Source organism: Gymnoscopelus microlampas (assembly GCF_963454915.1).
Source record: "Gymnoscopelus microlampas genome assembly, chromosome: 8".
NCBI classification, from domain to species: domain Eukaryota; kingdom Metazoa; phylum Chordata; class Actinopteri; order Myctophiformes; family Myctophidae; genus Gymnoscopelus; species Gymnoscopelus microlampas.
In genome coordinates, this window is record NC_139945.1 from 44,596,968 (window position 1) to 44,616,922 (window position 19,955).

At 40.0% G+C, this 19,955-nt stretch overlaps 3 protein-coding genes across 3 annotated transcripts; all 3 read left to right on the forward strand.

The window, feature by feature from the left end:
• Positions 1 to 3,723: 3,723 nt before the first annotated feature.
• LOC311050599 (olfactory receptor 52E8-like) lies at positions 3,724 to 4,662 on the forward strand (the record flags this gene model as incomplete). Its single annotated transcript, XM_084064684.1, has 1 exon — positions 3,724 to 4,662. The coding sequence occupies one exon, from the start codon at positions 3,724 to 3,726 to the stop codon at positions 4,660 to 4,662; it is 939 nt and encodes a 312-aa protein (XP_083920810.1).
• Positions 4,663 to 9,222: 4,560 nt separating this feature from the next.
• LOC311050600 (olfactory receptor 52B2-like) lies at positions 9,223 to 10,113 on the forward strand (the record flags this gene model as incomplete). Its single annotated transcript, XM_084064685.1, has 1 exon — positions 9,223 to 10,113. The coding sequence occupies one exon, from the start codon at positions 9,223 to 9,225 to the stop codon at positions 10,111 to 10,113; it is 891 nt and encodes a 296-aa protein (XP_083920811.1).
• Positions 10,114 to 16,785: 6,672 nt separating this feature from the next.
• LOC311050602 (olfactory receptor 52B2-like) lies at positions 16,786 to 17,721 on the forward strand (the record flags this gene model as incomplete). Its single annotated transcript, XM_084064688.1, has 1 exon — positions 16,786 to 17,721. One exon carries the CDS (start codon positions 16,786 to 16,788, stop codon positions 17,719 to 17,721), a length of 936 nt encoding a protein of 311 aa, XP_083920814.1.
• Between the last annotated feature and the right edge of the window lie 2,234 nt (positions 17,722 to 19,955).

The window sequence follows — 19,955 nt, forward strand, 5'->3', positions numbered from 1 at the left end:
CGTCGCTCATCGTTCTGTGATTGACAGCGACAGTTGGCCAATCAGGTGGCGAGTTCGAGTGAGCCCGAATGAAGCCGAGTGCAGCCTGAGTGCAGCCGACAAAAGACGAACGGCAGCCATTGTTGTTGTCCGAGTGCCTTCACACACACACACACACACACACACACACACACACACACACACACACACACACACACACACACACACACACACACACACACACACACACACACACACACACACACACACACACACACACACACACACAGGATTTTTATTTCCCAATGTTTTTAGAAAGTATCAAACTTACAGTATGGTTAATGATATCTTTTTTTTTTCAACAATATGTTTATTTATTTTTCCTTTCTTTTCACAATTTTTCAACATTATATTACAAACACAACAGAAAACAAAAAGGACAATTACAATAAAACATACAAGACAATCAATGAAAAAACAAAAACAAAAGAAAAACATACATTGACATCAGCACTACTCCTCTCCAGATTCTTCCATTAAATGTGGCAGATTATTGTTTTCCATATACTGTATAAAACGACCCCACACCTCCTGAAACATCTCTTGTTTGTCCTTAAGTATATATGTGATTTGTTCTAGGGGTAGGCATAAAGACAGTTCCCTGAACCACTGTGCAATGGTTGCTTGGTCTATCGGGCCTCTTCCAGGTCAATGCAATTACTCTTTTGGCTTGTAAAAGACAAATATCTATGAATATTCTCTCATTGCACCTTATTCTGTGTCCAACTGGATAGAGGCCTAGCAGAAAGAACTTAGGTTCTGGTACAATGTTAATTAAAAGTATCCTTTGTATTTCCTGCCCAATCTCCCTCCAAAAGTCCATCAATCTTGGACAAGGTTAATGATATCTTGGTTGTTATCTTGGCTCTGCACCTTTATTAGAAATGTGGTGTATGAGAGATAACACCGTGACCATGAGGTTAAATAGAATCACTGTTGCAACTTCACAATGTTTGAGGGCATGCACAGGATAATTACTGTAAGTTAAAGGGCTTATTATTAGTCTAACAAGCCCTAAATAACAAATAACAACAGCCAAATGTGTAAATAGACTAAATAACAACAGTCAAGAGTCTAATTAAGGTTATATGATAAAGTCAGTTTAATATGTTTTTTCTCAGATTCACATTCTGTAGATCATTCAGCCATATGCAAACAATCACAGAATCAAATCAATGAACTCAGGGTCTTTTGTGTCCATTTCTCGGGGGAGAGATGATTAGTCTGTCCTGACTGCCCTTTTTAGTTCACTTCCTTTGTTCAGAAAGCCCTGATGTGACCATTTAAGTCACATAGTTTGGCCTTACTGCCTTAGCTCTCTTGGGATACAATTATGAAAATTGATACATTTGGCTGTGTATTTTTGTGATTGTGAAACATTCTAATGTTATTATATAACATTTAATAATAATGATGATGATGATGATGATGATGATGACGATGATGATTACTATTATTATTATAATTTCACTGTTTGTGGACCTGCAGTTTATGGACAACATGCCAACATGTGTTAAGAACTGTGCTCTTGTACTCTAGGAAAGTAAATTAAAATAATGATAATGTAATATAATATTTTAGCCGCTGTTTTGAACTGCAGTACTATTGAATTGTAACAAGATGACCTCATATTGAATGTTAGAGTCTCCCATTGAGTGTTATGAGAAACAAAAGCACCCTCTATTAGCAAACAACAAGGAATGTCATCGTCAACAAGAGGCCACCATATTATCAAGGGATTAATTATAAAGTGAGACAGTTAATAACACATCATTTAATCATATCTCAAAGGGGATCATTAATAAATGTGTGTTTTTTACAGAATAATGATGCACTCTCTGCTAGCTGATGTAATCATGTCAATAATCTAATCATATTTATCTTTTTGGCCCGGTGGCAGAGATTATGTTTTTGTAATGCAGCCTCTAGCCATAGAAAAGTATATGCCTCACTTTATTATTACTAGACTATTACTTGTACCCGTGTCAGAGCACCAGTTGTACGGGTTTGTCTGTCTGAGCCCCCTGTATGCCCATAAATGCAGATTTTTGTATCTGTCTGTCTGTGTCCCATCCATTCCAGGCATGCCCAAATATGGAATCCAAGAGTCATGTGACGTCAGTTAGACCCTCCAGAAAAATGCGATTATGCGATCGCAGAATTTATTACCGCATAATCAGCAAAATGGCGCATAATTGTGCGGGGGTAAAGTTTTTTCAAAAAGGCTGCACCGCATCCCATAATATGCGCATCGCATAATATGTGCATCGCATCGCATAATATGCGCTTCACATCGCATATTTCGCATATCGCATATTTCGCATATTGCCGCATATTTCACAACTTTCCACATATTTCGCAACTTCCTGCAATTTCACAGCATAAAATTGCAAAAAAAACCTGCATATTTCATTGCAAAATCAAGGATTTTAGCCCGCATAATTAAGAGTTTTAGCCCGCATAATCAAGGATTTTTACCCACGTTTTTTTCTGGAGGGTCTAGTGACTAGACCCTCCAGAAAAAATGGACTGGAGTACCCTGTCATAGTACTGACTAGACTCTAGTCAGTACTATGACAGGGTACTCCAGTCCATATATAGAGATTCGTGGTTTTATCGTTTTTTTTTTAGATGCGCTGCCGCTGATCCGTCCAACCGACCGACCTCGGTGCCTCAGAGATGCGAGCGCCGAGTTTGAAGTTTTAATCACAATAAGATATTGCGTTAGTTCTTTATTAATTTGGTGTAAAAAAAACATCACATGGATGCACCTGGGACGTATCATCAGTGTTGTAGCCTGGGGTCAACGGGTGTTTTGGGTCTCGCAACATACACCCTCGCCCAGGTGACCCAGCCGGGGTTGATCAAGCCCCGACTTACGTTCCAGTATCTACCCACGGTCAGTCCTCGGCAAGACAGGGCCACTCAGTCCGCTTCTCCGGAACTACTCTGCCGAGGCTCTGAGAGACTCTGGCTGGCACGTGGAGGGACTAGGCTCTGTGGATGGCCGGGCTCCTCCTTCGTCTCACCAGGTCCAGGACCTGAGCGTTGCACCAGACTCCCCCCGATCCAAACATTTCCTTCTGGCGTGATGGTTTCTTGGGCCATGGTGGTACTGCAGGCTCCACTTGCGGCTTGCTCTAATGGCCCTCCTTAAAGGCCTCACCGTGGATTTGTTGAGCTTCTTCCTCACAGAAGACACAGGCTGGGGCGCTAACCCATACTGCTCCCGGATGCCGTCTACACACCAAAATACAATTGTTTTCGTGGCTTTTCAAGTGGGCTAATGCTATGTACAGTAACAGCATAGAAATGGTCAAAACAGCACTAATCTTTTACATAAAAGCTATTTCAACAGCTATTAATATTAATACCTAGAGCAAAAAAAATAAAAAGGTGATAACCTGAAAGTTTCAGCTATTATCTTTAAACTTGTGCTAAAGGAAATTAGGGCGAACTTTGATGACCTCAAGGGATACGGAGGTTGAGTAAACAAGCCTGGTGGTGATATTTAAGACAGTAAGATGGCCAGTTCTCAACATCAGAAGTTGCAGCACTTTGCGACAAGTCACGTTTTAACTGGAAGATGCATCTGAAGCCTATACTTTGTACATTTTGGTTTAGTGTATTGTGATTCTATGACAACATTTCCTTGTAGATTTTAAGAAACACAGCTAGGCTAATATGGAAAACAGATCCCTCTGGTTCAGTACTGAGCTAAGTCTGGACCCATTCTTTATTCCGCACAGAGGAAAGTATGCCATATTTTTTCTAGGTCTTGCAATTTATTTCATTGGCATTTTCTGCAACCTCACCTTGTTGGCATTAATTATCTTGCAAAGGAACCTTCACAAACCCATGTATTTCATTCTCTTTAGCCTTCCTCTCAATGATCTGATTGGTATCACTGCAATGCTTCCAAAGGTACTTTCTGATATAGTGATGGGGACAAACAAGGTTTCGTATCCTCTCTGCGTCTTACAGGCATTCTTGCTCCATATGTATGGAGGTGGAGTTCTGTTCATTCTGGCAGCAATGGCCTTTGACCGATATGTTGCCATCTGCATGCCACTACGATACAGCTCTCTTATGACGCCGAGAGGTGTCATTTGTATCATCTCTCTTGTTTGGGGTCTTGACTTTGTTTTGATTGTATCATTGTTCTCTTTGCAGACAAGGCTTCCCAGGTGCAAATTTGCCATTATGAATGTATTCTGTGATAACCCATCTCTTCTAAAGCTCACTTGTGGCGGCAACACCACAATCAACAATGTCATAGGTTTATTTAACACAGCTGTCATGCAACTTGTCAGTGTGACTGTTCAGGTATTTTCTTATGTGAAGATTCTTATTGCTTGCTTGGTTACAAGGAAATCTGAGGCAAAGAGTAAAGCTATTAACACATGTGTTGCACAGTTGGTTATATTCTTCATATTTGAAATTGTGGGGACTTTCACCATTTTATCACACAGATTCAAAAATGTCTCTGCTGACTTGCAAAAGATCATGGGAATGCTCATATTTCTTGTACCTCCACTGCTGAATCCAATTGTATATGGGCTGAACACAAGTGAAATACGAAACACACTCCTTAGAGTCTTTAAAAATGAAGTGTCAGCCTAAATCCTGTGTATAATTTCTAAATTAATCATGTTAAATCTTAGAGCCTTATCTTAGCGTTATCATAAATAATAACACCAAATATCATTGTTTATTTGGCAATACTCTTCTGATATCATGTATAACAAATGATCACAATGTGTTGAAAAGAAATATCTCAGTACCAAATGATTTACTTTTGGAAATGTAAACAGAATCACTGAAAACTCTTTTGGGCAATACAGTATGTGAAAATGGGATGTGGCATTGTGTCATTTGGCAATGAAGGGTTTTTATTTTTATTTTATTGTAATGGAGGTAATGAAGAATCCTTATCCTTCAAACAACCTCTGAAGTTAACTTTCCTGCTCTGTTGAATGAAACTCACTATTCTAGGCTTGGTTGAAAGCATTACAGGAGTGTGTGAATTTTAATGGTAAATAGGGAATTAGCTTACACTTAGTAATCTGTGATTGATTTTACATTTTAATAGTCATTGAAATGATAAATGTATGTATGTTGTTTATGCTTTTGTAAAATGAAGCTGTATATTCAAGGAATATGTTTGAGAGAATGGTTGGTCACTTTATTAGCTTAGATTAAAACATTATTGTGATCAGAATCATATGCTTCTATTTGCAGGTCAATGATCATCTTTGATGAAGATAGACAAAACAGTTTCACCTGTTGCAGATATCACAATAAAAGTGGAGGATTTTTGACTTGAGAAATTGTATAGTTTTTTTTGGGTCTGGCTTTTCTGCCTTTAATTGGACCCAATAGTACAGTGGAGAGTGACAGGAAACAGGGAGAGAGAAACTGGGAGTGATACACAGCAAAGGTCGTCAGGCTCGGGAACAGGATCGGGGACTCGATGCGCCTTAACCATCGTTTTGATTGTATTTTGTTGTTTGTTTGTAGTTATACATAACAATATCATAATATCATAATATCAACCATTTTCTGATTCTAATTAAGGAACTGATGAATAAGGAATTTGCTTCATTACTGTATTCTTGTAAACTGTAAAATAAAGACATTGCTTGACCAGCCTGTTGGGTTTCCAAATCAATGTTGTTTTTTATATCTCAGAATAGGATTGGTATTGGGATTCCCATGCCTCAGACATTGATTTGACCTGGCTATTCTCTCATGTTGCGTGCTGACGAGAACGGATGATTCACGATTCCAAGCCTATCGGTACAGGGCTCAAGTCCGCTTCTGTTGTGCACCTGTCATTTTAAATGTTTTTAGAGGATGCAGCAATTTATTATAAGTTGGAAGTGAAAACAGTACTTCAGCCTTCCAGTGGGCGGGACTCCTGGTAAAGTTGAAACCAGGAGTCGAGTGAGAATATCTTGAGAAAATGAGAAAATGTAAAAAGTTTTTTTTTAATGTGATTTCAAAAGGTTCCCATGCTACTGTATATTGCCAGAAATAGATAGATTCAGTGTGAGTTAAAAAGTGAAAAAAGTGCACTTTTGCATTTATTTTAAATAACTAAATAACCTAATCTGAGACAGGATATAAAATAAATATGATGCAGTATTGTAGATCAGGCCTTATTCAACACCAATAGGCCTATCAATGCTGTACCAGCTCAGTCAGTAAGCACACATAGGCCTAACGCCATAGATTAGTGTAAAATAAATTTTCTCTACATTATTAGACTGTACACAAAATACAGGCTGGAAAAGGAAGGATAGGATAGATTGTTATTAAAATATATTTTTCAAGATATTTAAAATAGCCGATCTACAAGCTCACAATGTGTTAATGTTATCGGTTCCCCAGTGGGGCTGCAGAGTTTGTTTGATTAACCCAGAACACAAGCAGATTGCTGTAATTTAAAGTGGTTGCCATGATTTTGCACTTTTTCTGTTTTTCATGTGTCTATGGTGGTGTTTTTATGGTGTTTTATGTCTTCTCTGACTATTTTGAGTTTCTTCCTGGAGGCTGAAACCTTGAGGGTCAAACGTGCCAATAGAAAAGTGCTAAGGTGGTGGAGGAGGTGCTAAGGTGAGAACCAGGTATACTTAATGAACTGGAGGTGTGTCCACATAAAAACATAATTTTAACACTTTATGTACACTTTTTTGAAAAAAATCTTCCTCCTAGTATAACCATAATACCTGATGATTATGTTTTTGACACAATTGACACAAGGAATTGACACTCTCACTTCTGCTGATTATAGGAAAATTTGAATCACAGAGATACGTGGAGAATTAGGAGAGAAGAAGACCTCTGAATGTTGTGCTGTTGTGCACCCATCAGCTCGACTCCCGACATGTACATTGCAGGCGCGCTCTAATAAACGCATTTGGCACAGCGGATGGTTTTAGAATTCACTATGCTCTTTCCCAAAGATAGCAATTTTAGGGAAAGCGCAACAACAACCTCCAGGCGCAAATAACGGAGTCGGCATAATGAATAGCGGGTATAGCGGCCGCAAGATACCGTTTAGGGACATTGCCAGCTCCCTTGTGCGTAATTCACGGGTAGCGGGTAGTGCCAGCGGGTAAGGCACCGGCGAAAATAGAGCCCCTAGTGTTAAAGTGGTCAAACAGATTTTGATGTTATATTAACTCATTTTGCTGGGGACCCCCTGGAATCCGCTCAAGGACCCTTGGGGGTTCCCAGACCCCACTTTGAGAACCACTGGTGTAACCTACCTGCATTTTTCAGAGGGTGCACAGCACACCAGTCCTCATGAGGTGCCAGCTCACGGCAAAAACACTGAATGAAGAAAAAGAAGTAGAGCCGCACACTCGTAGCTGCCGATGCCAACTTTTTTAATAATAATCACAGGGAAACCAACGTTTCGGACCGACAAGCGGCCTTCTTCAGGGTATCTGATAAGAGCCATGGTCAGGGTGACAATAAATACCCAAAAGGCACCTTGTGCCAATTTGGGGGAGTGACACTCAATCAGGCATGTACTAGTGGAAAGGTACTGGGTAGACAAGGAGTGCACCCACAGGTCAAGACTCAGAAATACATATTAATATGCTCATCAAATTCGAATGGCCCATTGTCAAGTGAGTAACCTACCTGCATGTCATTTGGTGGGAGGCGGAGGACCTGGAGGAAACTCATCATGTGAACAGACTCCTCACAGAAAAGGCCCCAGTCGGCCCACAGTGGGATTCAAACCGAGGGAGGCAACAGTGCTAACCACCAAACAACCATCATAACACCCTTAATGTTTAGTGTGAACCACTTTGAATTGCCTTGTCGTTGAAATGTGCTATAGAAATCAACTTTGCCTTGTCTTATAATGCAACATATCGTAAAAGGGAAAGCTGTGTGAACAAAACAGAGTCTGCCAATAAATAATGAAAAGTGTTTTGATACATTCTTTATTTCTGCCTATTTTCCCACTGGCAGAAGTAGCAGCACATGCCGTTGGTGACCTAATGATTTCTGTTGTGCTAATGTCAAGGGTAATATACAGTACCATAAAGTACCAGGACTCTTTAATTCCCGGCTGAATCCGCTTTGTTCGTGTTAATTTATGTTCTACAGCATGATTTTGAGATCTGTAAAGCCATACAAAAAAGAATAAAAAACATCACGTGGATGCACCTGGGACATATCATCAGTGTTGTAGCCTGGGGTCATCGGGTGTTTCGGGTCTCGCAACATACACCCTCGCCCAGGTGACCCAGCCGGGGTTGATCAAGCCCCGGCTGGGGCCAACCCAAACAAATTCATTTGATATAACCAGTAAGACTCCCTAATCGGGAGATAAGCGACCGTAGAGTGTGTTTATAGGGGAAAGGAGGGATTGTTCGTGGGGGGCAAGCCCCCGAGTTACGGCATTTTATGTGAGCTGCAGTGGCAGGGGGTCCTCCACTGGGGGCGCCACCACTTTTGCATCCGTTCTGGAGCACCAGGAGTGGGTGGTCCCCGGGAATGCCCCGTGAGCAGCCCCGTTGGGGTGGTCATTTGGTAATTTGTCCACATGTGCTCATTTTTTACACTTGGGGGTCCCCGAGGCAGCTGGGGGTCCCTGGAGCTCCGGGGGTCCTTGGAGGGTGTAGTTTGGCAGGTAAGGAGTGTGTGTGCAAAATGTGGCATGGATCGGGGCAATGGGTGCGGAGATATGAGCAGGGCAAAAGTGTGACGTGTGTGACGGAGTGACGGACGGACACCTGGAGCAGCTTTCTGTAGTAAGTGCGACCTACGGTCGCAATGAATAAGCTTTATCCTGGGGGGACTCTGGTCAACTAAGTATATTGTATACTTAGGAGAATAATATAGTATGACAGACCTGCACTCTTGGGCAATCTAATGGGTTGTCCTACTAAATCCCAATAAAAGAGCCTGTGTTCATCTAATGACACGTCTCCACTGTGGTGGAGGAATAGGTAGGATAACTTATTGTGATCTTATCATCATTCTACTATGAAATAATTGTCTGTATTTATTAATGATAATATTGTTTTAGTTAGAGATGTGCTTAAATATTAACTTTTTTCTTTTCTTATCAATTAACAGCATGATATAATCATGGTGACTAACACCTCGCTTATTAATGGAACATTACTGACAATGATACCATTAGACCTATCTCCTGCAATGGTTTATCTAGCATTAATTTTGGGGACTCTTACTTATCTATTCATTCTCTTTTGTAATTTGTTGTTATTAACAACCATTGCCATGAAAAGAACTCTGCATAAGCCAATGTTTATCCTGCTTTTCAACTTGCCTATATGTGACATTATGGGTGCTACAGCTTTTTTCCCTCAGCTTGTGCTCAGCATCATATTACAGAACAGATCTATTTCCTATCCTGCATGTTATATCCAGGCTTTGCTCCTTCATCTTTACGGTACAGGAAATTTACTGTTCTTGACTGCCATGGCATATGATCGGTATGTTGCTATATGCTGGCCCTTGAGATATAACTCTGTCATGACTCAAAATGCCCTAGTAAGAATTATTGTAATTGTATGGCTCATAGATTTCACCTTGATCTTATTGCTGCTTGGTCTGGTCACACGGTTAAAAATCTGCAGGAGGACTGTTGTGGATATGTACTGCAATAATCCATCTTTGGTGAAACTCCTTTGTGGAGACACTTCTGTGAATAACTACTATGGGTTGTTTATCACAGCTCTTATCCAAGGGGGATCATTACTAGTGATCAGTTTCACCTACATCCAGATTTTGATTACCTGCATAAAGAATAACCAGTCAGATGCCAGGGTGAAAGCCATCCACACATGTGGTACACATCTGGTAGTGTTCTTATTGCTAGAATTAAACACTGCCTGTACTCTGATTGCTCATCGTTTTGAAGAGGCATCACCTTACCTGAGAAGGGCATTAGGTGTGTCTATTTTGGTTTTCCCGCCTCTTGTGAATCCTCTTATATATGGACTACGAACAAAAGAAATTAAGAGAAATATGATGACCATGTTAAAAGAGAAATCTAAATTTATATATAAAGGGAAATCCACCTGACAGTGATCAGAAACACAGACCTGGATGTTGGCTTTCATACTGTGTCACGCTGTAACGTACCTAACTTCAAATACTGTACATCCAAAATGCAGTGATCAAGCTCTTATATGCACGCATGTATCATGTTATCAGCTTAACCAGGACAAAACGAAGGTATTGGTCATTGGTGAGAAAGAGCAGAGAGAGGTGCTTTTAGGTGTCTGCACACCTAAAAACCCTCGCTCTTAACATTAAAAGCCAGGTCAGAAATCTAGGGGTCATACTTGACTCAGATTAAAATTTTGAGATTCAAATAGAAAATATAACCAAAAGCTCTTTTTTATCACCTCAGAAACATTGTTAAGGTGCAGCAGTTTCTCTCTCAGGCTGATACTGAAAAGCTGATACTAGTAGGTTATAGACTACTTTAACACTCTTTTAGCTGGTCTGCCAAAGAAAGCAATTGCAAAATTACAAATAATACAGAATACTAAGCGCAGAGCACACATCACACCGGTAAGATCTCTGCATTGGCTTCCCGTTACTTCCAGAATAGCTTTTAAAATGATTTTATTTGTCTATAAATCACTTAAAGACTGTGCACCAGTATACATGTCAGGTATGATCAAGAGGTATGAACCTATAGGTCGCTGAGATCCTCTGGCACTGAATGTTTAGAAGTTCTAACTGTCAAGAGACATGAAGAGGCAGCTCAGTTTGTATGCCCCCAAACTTTGGAACTCCCTGCCAGTCAATCTGAGAATGGCTGAATCAGTAGATATTTTTAAGTGTAATCTTAAAACATATATATTTTGCCTTGCTTATCGCAATGATTAATCAGATATTCTGTGGGTATTTTCTGTCCTTTTTTTTTGTTTTCTGCTCATTTGATTTGTTTCTTTGTGCTTTCCTTTTTTATGTACTTGTCTTGTTTTTTTATGCTCTTTCTTTTTTGTGTGTAAAGCACTTCTATGTATGAAAGGTGCTATATAAATAAAGATCCTTATCATTATGTCAAAAGTAACCCCATAATGTGTTATGTAGACATGGTTTATTGTAGTTTTAACACCGATGTTAGATACATGGCTGAATTGGACCCCCTTTAAAAATGTGCTATAACACTGTAATTATACTGAAAAGCCTGTGATTTAATTCAGCGTTGTAAGCACTGTATATAAATGAGTTATTAATTAATGTATCTAATGTGAACCATAAATAGGAGATATTATGAAGGGCACCTTATGTATGCGATAAAGAAAATGGTGATGGGCTTAGGCACTGATAAAGATATAAACAATCAATATTGATGCTTAAATGGTTTAAGCATGTTCACATCATGCTACTGAGGTAAAAGTACTGAAATGTGTTAATATATATACTGCTGAATAAATACCACTGTTTAAAACACCTTTATAATTCATGCAATTAAAGGAAATTCAAACAGCAGATTTTTTGTTGATTGTTTATTAAGGTGATTTTTTAACATAATGCAGATAGATGGTCTGGTCCATACGTGTCAGCATTGTAATAATATGCAGTTCATATCGATATGAAACTTCAATAGACATTCTGTATAATGACATATTAATAGACATTCTTTGGTTTAGCTTTTGGAAGGGTGTTATTCTTTGTATTAAATCAAATTATAATATTTTGGCTTGAAGTTTTAGGTTGAATTTTCACTTGAAATTTGTAACATTGAGCTACTTCAGCAGGCTGCACAGTTGTAAACTGCTACCCCCCCCCCCTCCGCCATTTAAAAATAAGAGCACCTCAGTCTCTTTTAAACAGAAAGTAATTCAGAGGACAGGAGCCTATCCTATGTCTGACAGCGCTGCGCCACCGTTTTCTGCCCCCCCCCCCCCCCCCTAGTGGCGCCCTAGGCAACTGCCTACTCTGCCTAATGGGCGCGCCGGCCCTGCGGAACCTCAACATTTTGACCAAATAATTGGTCGAAATATTGTGTTTGTGTGTATACAGAACATATTTTCGGAGCTTTCAGCTGTTCTTTTTCTTCTTCTTTTCTTCAGCTGCGTTCTTTTTCTTCTTTTTTCTTCTTTGTCTTCTTTACGCTTTTACTTTGTCCTGCACCAGCGACCACTGGATGTGCATATTTCTTTCCTAACTACTTAACCACAACAAACCCATGCAAAATTTGTCTGTCTCTAACCTATTGCCACAACATGACCAGGAAATGTACCGGCACATACTGTAGGAAACACAACTATGTGTAAGAACATTTACAGAGGCCAGTCTCACTTCACAGCCTCCATCTGCTTTAAAACTCACAAAAATACAATGGCCAGGAGAGCCTCAGTATCAGTTACTCTCACTACTATTTTATATTTATTAAAACTAACCCTACATACTAGGATACACGTGCACGCACGCACGCACACACACACACACACACACACACACACACACACACACACACACACCTGTGAATGGGTGAATGGTCATGTTAGGTGCCGGTGTTGGCAAGGGCAGAGAAATGTTGACTTCTGTTCAGCTGTCCTAGGAGAGCTGTACGTCGTCCCAAAGCCAATCGGTACCCAGGACACCTTTGAATCAACCACAAAGTCTACCAATCACCACACAACCAGGATGCATCAGACACACACTGATTATGCATTTAGTATTCATCTTGCTTCAGTTATATTAATATATGTATATACATATATATGTATGCTGATTTGTCTGAATGTAATGTCCCAAGAGAAGTCAATTAGTCTGATAATATGTCTTATGAGTTTAGTACACCCTCAGTGTACTTATTAAGCAGCAGGCTCACACAGCAAGGTCAAATAGCTATTCCTCTGTAGGCAAGCGGCAGACCTAGACAGCAAGACAACAAGTTATAAGGTTTTATGAACGCAAGGATAATGTTTCTCGTATCAGGCGTCATTATGCTGGCTAGGGCAGTGACTATGGCCTCGGCATATAGCAGTGGGCCTTCCATTCTCAGTCAATGAGAATTGAACACATGTTTATAGTTGGTCAGGGTAGTGTCGCTGCTCTTGGACACTGAGCGTGGAGCAGCACATTTCATAGTCAGGCAGAATTGACATTCCATACTCAAGTGCTTAGAACACATCTTTTGGTCAGACAGAAGAATGTCAGTCCTCAGTGTTATCCTAACAATGTGTATGTATCCCTGTATTTAAGCTGCCCCAACATACAGATCTGACTCCCGTTGCCTTCCGAGGCAACCTGACCCTGTCCACCTTTCCAACCATCTCCTTCCATCCCTTTTCTCCTGTCCACCTTTCCTTCCTCCATCTCCGTCCATCCCTTTTCCCTCTCCCTCTCTGTTCCTTATTCTTATTCTCATTATCATATTACATAGGAATTATTGTTATATTATTGCCATCTGTTGTATTTAATAAATCTACTGAAACCATATTTCAGTATTAACACTTCATTCTCTCACCGAGGAATTATTGAATTTCCAACACACACAATCTGCCAATCACACTATACCTGTAAGTTGCAACTAAGACAAAAGGAGAGAAAAGAAAAACAAACAAACAAAAAACAGGCTCGTAATATGCCTACACTATGACCAAGGGTCATAACATTTAAAAAATAAGCATTTTAAATATGAGGACCAAAGGTTTTCTAGAATAAAAGTAGGATTTTTGCTCCAAAGGAAGCGGGCTATAAAATCAAAGTAGATTGTTTTGTGTATGGTATGCAGGCTTTAGGAATTCAATTTTAAGTGTTTTGGAGACTTTGTGCAGCGCAAAAACATAGAACTAAAAGTCAAGTCAAGTCAATTTATTTATAAAGCACATGCAAATGTTGAAAAAGTGATGCTCCATAGAGCACATCTCCACTAGGCCCGGTGGCCTACCCATTGCTACCCAATGTTTGTTCAATAAACCTTGAACTAAATATTTCATACTAATGTTACAGTACTACTGGGCAACTGTTTTACATGTTCAACATTTTCAAGGCAATTGGTTTTGTAGCAACACATACAGGTACTGTAGATACAAGACAACAAAAAACACAGTCTAAACAAAGTCTATATAGGGTACATCAAATGGTGAACTCGTTGCAGGTTCGGTGTAAACAACAGTGGTCTTAGGTTGACCTTCCCAATCTTAGAATCACATAAAAAAAAAGTCAGTGAAGAGAGGCTTCAAGAGAGGCAATATAGGGAGCTTAGTAAAAGGTACAGAAAAACAGCATGTTCAACATCGATAAAAGTTCTAAAACTGCGAACACCTCGCTGTGAACCTGGATCTTACACTTTGTGACTGCCGGACCCCAGGTTGGATGGACACACCTCAGTCACCATCGCCCTCAACAACAGAGCACCCCAAGGCAGGGTGCAGACCCCTGCAGCATGGCCGTGCAGCGGTTAGCATGTTGCCTCACAACAAGAGGGTCTTAGGTTTGGCCTTTCTGTGTGGAGTTTGCACGTACTCCCCATGTTTGCGTTGAGTTTCCTCCGGATACTCCGGTTTCCCCCCACACCAAAAGACATGCATGTTGTTACTCATAATCCTGCCAGTGCCCTTGACCAAGGTATCGTAGGTTAAGACTTAGACAGGGGCCATTTTCGAATTGCAGCCTCCTGAAGGTGTATCTTTAGGGCAGTTTTGAAAGTGAGTAGGGTTTTACACTCTTTTTGGTAGGGCATTTCACATTTTTGTTGAATAGCATGAGAACGAGTTCATTCCCTTTGTTGAGACAAATCTGGGTTGAACATGATTCGTGGAGCTGCCTCTGGTGTTATGATCGTGGACTTCATTAACGTTTTGGAAGTATTTCGGTTATCGGAATATTGCAAAATATTGCACGCTGTGTTCATGATCTGAGGCACTTTGTTTCAAACCGGAGCACTCCTGCAAACTTTGGAAGCCAATCTTAGCCAATGAGGATGGAATATGAAAAATCTATTTTGTTTAATGACTATAGATACTGTGTACCAATTTGCGTGATGTTTGGACAAAATCTGTAGGAGCACTGTAAAAAAATGTGTTTTGCAAGAATCGGCCTCCTGGTGGCGGGCAGAGGTTCTACTCTGACATCCAGGGACTGTGAGTGTGTGCATAGTTTCGCTTCCTCATGCCAACTGTGCCGGAGACGGACGGCCGGACGGACGGACAGGGTGCAAAACATAGTCTCGGCCATGCCATCGGCCTGGCAAAGACAATAACCTCAAGGGGATACAAAATAAAGTACACCTCCACTGTACTCACTGATGTTGTGACCTGGAATAGCTCTAACTCCATCATGAAAATTTGCTGATGACACAGTCGTGGTACAATCAGTGACGAGAAGGCCTTCCTGGAGGTGGCAGATCTGTTGCTATGGTGCCAGGCCAACAGCTTCTTATTGAAGATCAGCAAAATCAAAGAAACGATCATAGATTATTGTACAGCAGAGGACCCACACCCGTCACAAAGCCACTACAGAGAGACACATAAATAGCTTTTTCCGTCAGGCTATCGGAGCCCATCTACAGTATTTCATTGGCAGTATCTATTACATTTCTTTAATTGGCCGTATAGGATAATTCACCAACATCTCTTGTTCTAGTACATCTTTCAAGACTGTTGCCTTGTGCTTTGAGGTTTTGACCCAGAACATCTCTTTGCGTGATCATTTCCACCAAGTCTGATGGAAATCTGCCCATTCCGTTATGAGGATCTGCCTATAGCCTCAATTAATCGTGCTAACAAACAAACACTGACAGGAATGATTAAACTATCCTGACACGCAAGCAAAACCCAAGCACGTTGCTCTAAGTGTCAGGGTAGAACCAAGGTTACCCATATGTCATGTAATGATCATGCTTGATCAGGCTGATCAGGTTGTTTAGGATGAGGGATGTGGGATGCAAGCCATCGGACTCTTTAGTAGTGTTTGGTCTGTCAATTGTCAATTTTTAATTTTGTAGGTTGACTATGCTTAGATGCCTATTTTAGATGTTTTCTATTACTATAATGTGTTTTTATTTTCTTATTTTTATTGATGTCTCTATGAGAGTTGCTGTAACATCTTAATTTCCCCTCTGGGATGAATAAAGTACCTTCCTACCTACCTACCTACCTACCTACCTAATATACGTACAGTAAATGTAATTTATAAACAAATGCAAAATTCATGCAAGCTGGCTATACTGACTTATATTTTTCAAACCATGGTCTCTTGTGACAAACTCTTGATTAATGTTCTTCAGACAACATCTCTAGATCCACTTTACCTCACAACACCTCATTGGACCCAAGAGAGCTTTGTGTGGTGGCATAACCTCTAGTGTAGCACTGTTATAAAGCCACAAGTACAGAGCTGCTGGAGGAGCAACAATACAGCGATTTTATTTTGGTGCAAAACTGTTATTTCCATAAATGATCATAGGAACAGACTATCATGTCGGAGTTAAATGAAATGATAATGTTATAAAGTGGAGACAGTGAGAGAAGTGAAGAAATCTGCCATACTTTATTCTGGAAATCATTTGGTGAGATATTTTTTCCAACCATCTTGCAAGAATGTAACTATGAATGGGTTCTCAATGTCATCAGCAGTGATTCATTTATGTAACAGATTTATTTAATATTATCTACAATTCTACATCAATCATTCCACATCTGTTTTGTAAAATGATATATTAACTGTTAACATGTTGTGACAATATACTGTATTTTTTTTTTTTTTTTTTTTTAGGCTGGAATAATGGTGGACTACTACAACACATCATTTTCTTTGACACTGCAAGGCTTCGATCTCTCCCCTGAAAGTGTATTTCCTGCATTTCTTTTTGCAACTCTAAGTTATTTGATTATACTTTTCTGTAACCTTGTTCTAATCCTGACCATTGTCCTTAACAAGAGCCTTCACCAGCCCATGTATCTTCTATTGCTGAATCTTCCCATCAATGATCTCATAGGCTCAACAGCCCTCTTTCCTCAGGTCATCAAAGAAATACTGCTGGACACCAAGACCATGCATTTCTCTGCCTGTGTGGCCCAAGCTTTTTTCATTCACATTTATGGGGTAGGTGCAGTGTTCATTTTGACTGCTATGGCCTATGATAGATATATTGCCATATGTTTGCCATTGAAATATACCACTATTATGACAAATTCCTACATGATGAAAATAATCACCATAGTATGGCTCCTGAATTTGCTTTTGATGGGCGTGCTCTTTATCCTTCTGTTGCGTTTACCGCGCTGTAGATCTGCGATAACACACCTTTACTGTGACAACCCGTCCTTGTTGACTCTGGTATGTGCAAACACAACCATCAATAACATTTATGGTCTTTTTACAGTTGCTAGTTCACAGGTGATAAGCAATGGGACAATTCTGTATACATATCTTCAGATCCTTATTGCATGTTTTAGAAGCAAACGGCCTGATACAAGGGCCAAAGCACTGCAGACCTGCGCGACACATTTAATTGTCTTCCTTCTCTTGGAGTGTCTGGGCCTTTTTACAATTATATCATACAGACTGAAGAATATTTCACCACATTTGAGGAGGTTCATAGGGGTCTCGACATTAATTTTCCCTCCAACATTGAATCCAATCATTTATGGTCTGAAAACAAAAGATATCAGAAATAAAGTAGTCCACTTTTTTAGCAAAACCATATTTTCTCTCTAGTGTATTGAGTACATTCATATATTGTTTGATACCTGTACATATTGTGTTCTTGTCTTGTATTATTCACTTATGCCAATTGTGAGCTTGCACTTATGTACGTGTTGACGTGAGATGTGATACTGCATGATATCACCAAAACAAATTAATATATGCACACTGTATTTGTGATTAAAAAATATTGACCAAGCTGATCCGTCACTAGTTTATTTTCCCTCTCTTTTCTTTTCTTCACTCCCCTATTTTGTTTGAGATGTAATTGTTTTTGTTTGTGCTCTTTTCATCATTCTGATTCCATATTGATTACTTACTTTGCAGTAATACACAAAGTGCATGTTATGGAGTGCTGCACACAGAGTGCTCTTTAGTCTACTGTTCACCCTCAGTGTTAAATAATCTGATTCTTCTACAAAGTGAAGGTATTATTCTTATTCTTATTATTAATGTTGTTATTTGTTTGCTTGTTTGTTTTAGGATAGACTTAATAAGTGTCTTGTACCACTGTAATGCTTAAAATGGTTTGTTGTATGGAGATCTTCTGAAAAAGATAGCAACACTCAAGGAACAAGAAAAACAAAGAGAGAAATCACCTAATTTCTTCTTTTATTTTTACAGTAAAAAAACATACGCTGATGCATTTTAGCACATTTAGCTTTCATCTGAGCATCTTTCTGAGGTCTTCTTTTCCTCCCATGATAAAATAAAACAAAAGAATTGGTGTCAAAATGTTCTGGTCTGGTGACAAAGTAAATAACCATTTCATACAGTGTTGTTCGTGTCAGTCATTTTGAAGGGGAAAATAAGGGATGACACAAGGATTCAACTTGATGAAAGTCTGGTTTGGCGCGAGGACATCATATAGGTCACTGAGCACAGTATCATGCCAGGCCAACAACATCCACCCTGGTATCTCAGCCATTAACCCCTTGTTCCCTATGTCATACATTCATTCATCATGTGACGCCGACAGTCGTGGAATAATTACTCTGATTTGTATATTTAAGTAAAAGTAGCAATACCACAACACTCTGTTACAAGTAAAATGAGCTGTATTCAAGACTTTACTTGAGTAAAAGTACAAACGTATTTCCATCAAAATGTTAATTTACCAAATCACTGTCAGTCTAGCTGTCTCACTGTCTGTGACTCTGTTGTCTGTCACCGATGTCGACAAACTCAGAAAGCGCCTGGACAGGTCTCAAATCGGGCTCATATGACCCGAGGTTTGCCCTGTCGAATAGCAATTTGGACAGACCAATGGTTTCCGAGAACGGAAAAAACGCATCTGTATCTGTATCTGTCTGACCGTGGGTCTAGGGAGGATGCACAAGTTCTCTGTGTTTTTGGGAGATTGCCTGCATCGGCTTCCTTGATTGGCCAACCTGACCTGTTGGATTAACTGGATGAAACCTTTTCAAACGTTTTGAAAATATATATACAGGCTCACGACGTGATGCATTGTGAGCTCTAAGATCAACTATTCAAATATCCCAAGAATGACATAGGGCTTAAGTGGTTAATGTATTGTAATGATTATCAACATCTCCAAAGTGACTAGTAACTAGTTTTAAAATAATTGTATTAGAGTAAAAAAGTACAATATTTGCCTCTGAGATGTAGTGGAGTTGCTAGTCATCATAACTAATGCTGTTGCTATTGCTTGTATAATTGTCTACGCCAAGCGGCAGCCGAAGGCATGGCCGAGACTATGTTTTGCACCCTGTCTGTCTGTCCGTCTGTGTGTCCGTCCGTCCGTCCGTCCGTCCGAGTGTCTGTCAGTGGACAGCTAATCTCCAGCACCGTTGGCCCGATTGACGTGAAACAGTGCACACACACTCCCTGGATGCCAGAGCAGAACCTCTGCCCCAAAATATTCACATGGGCCTGTTATAGCGATTTTTTTTATAGTACTCCTACAGATTTTGTCCAAACATCATGCAAATCGGTACACAGCATATTTGTTACGGCTCAGTCCTCCTCACCTTCACATTCACGGCTCCTCCCCTCTCTCTGACTACTCACTGGCTCAACTCAGCGCACCTGCTCTCCCTCACCAATCTCCACACCTGCCTTCCATTCTACAATCAACTGCTGCCACTATAAAACCCCAGTCTGCACTTCACTCCTCGCCAGAGCTTCACCAGTCTACCCGTACGGTAAAGTACAGGCCAGCCTACAGTAGTTACTTACTCTAGTTGTAGTGCTCTCCAGTTTAGATTTACACAGCTACTTTAACA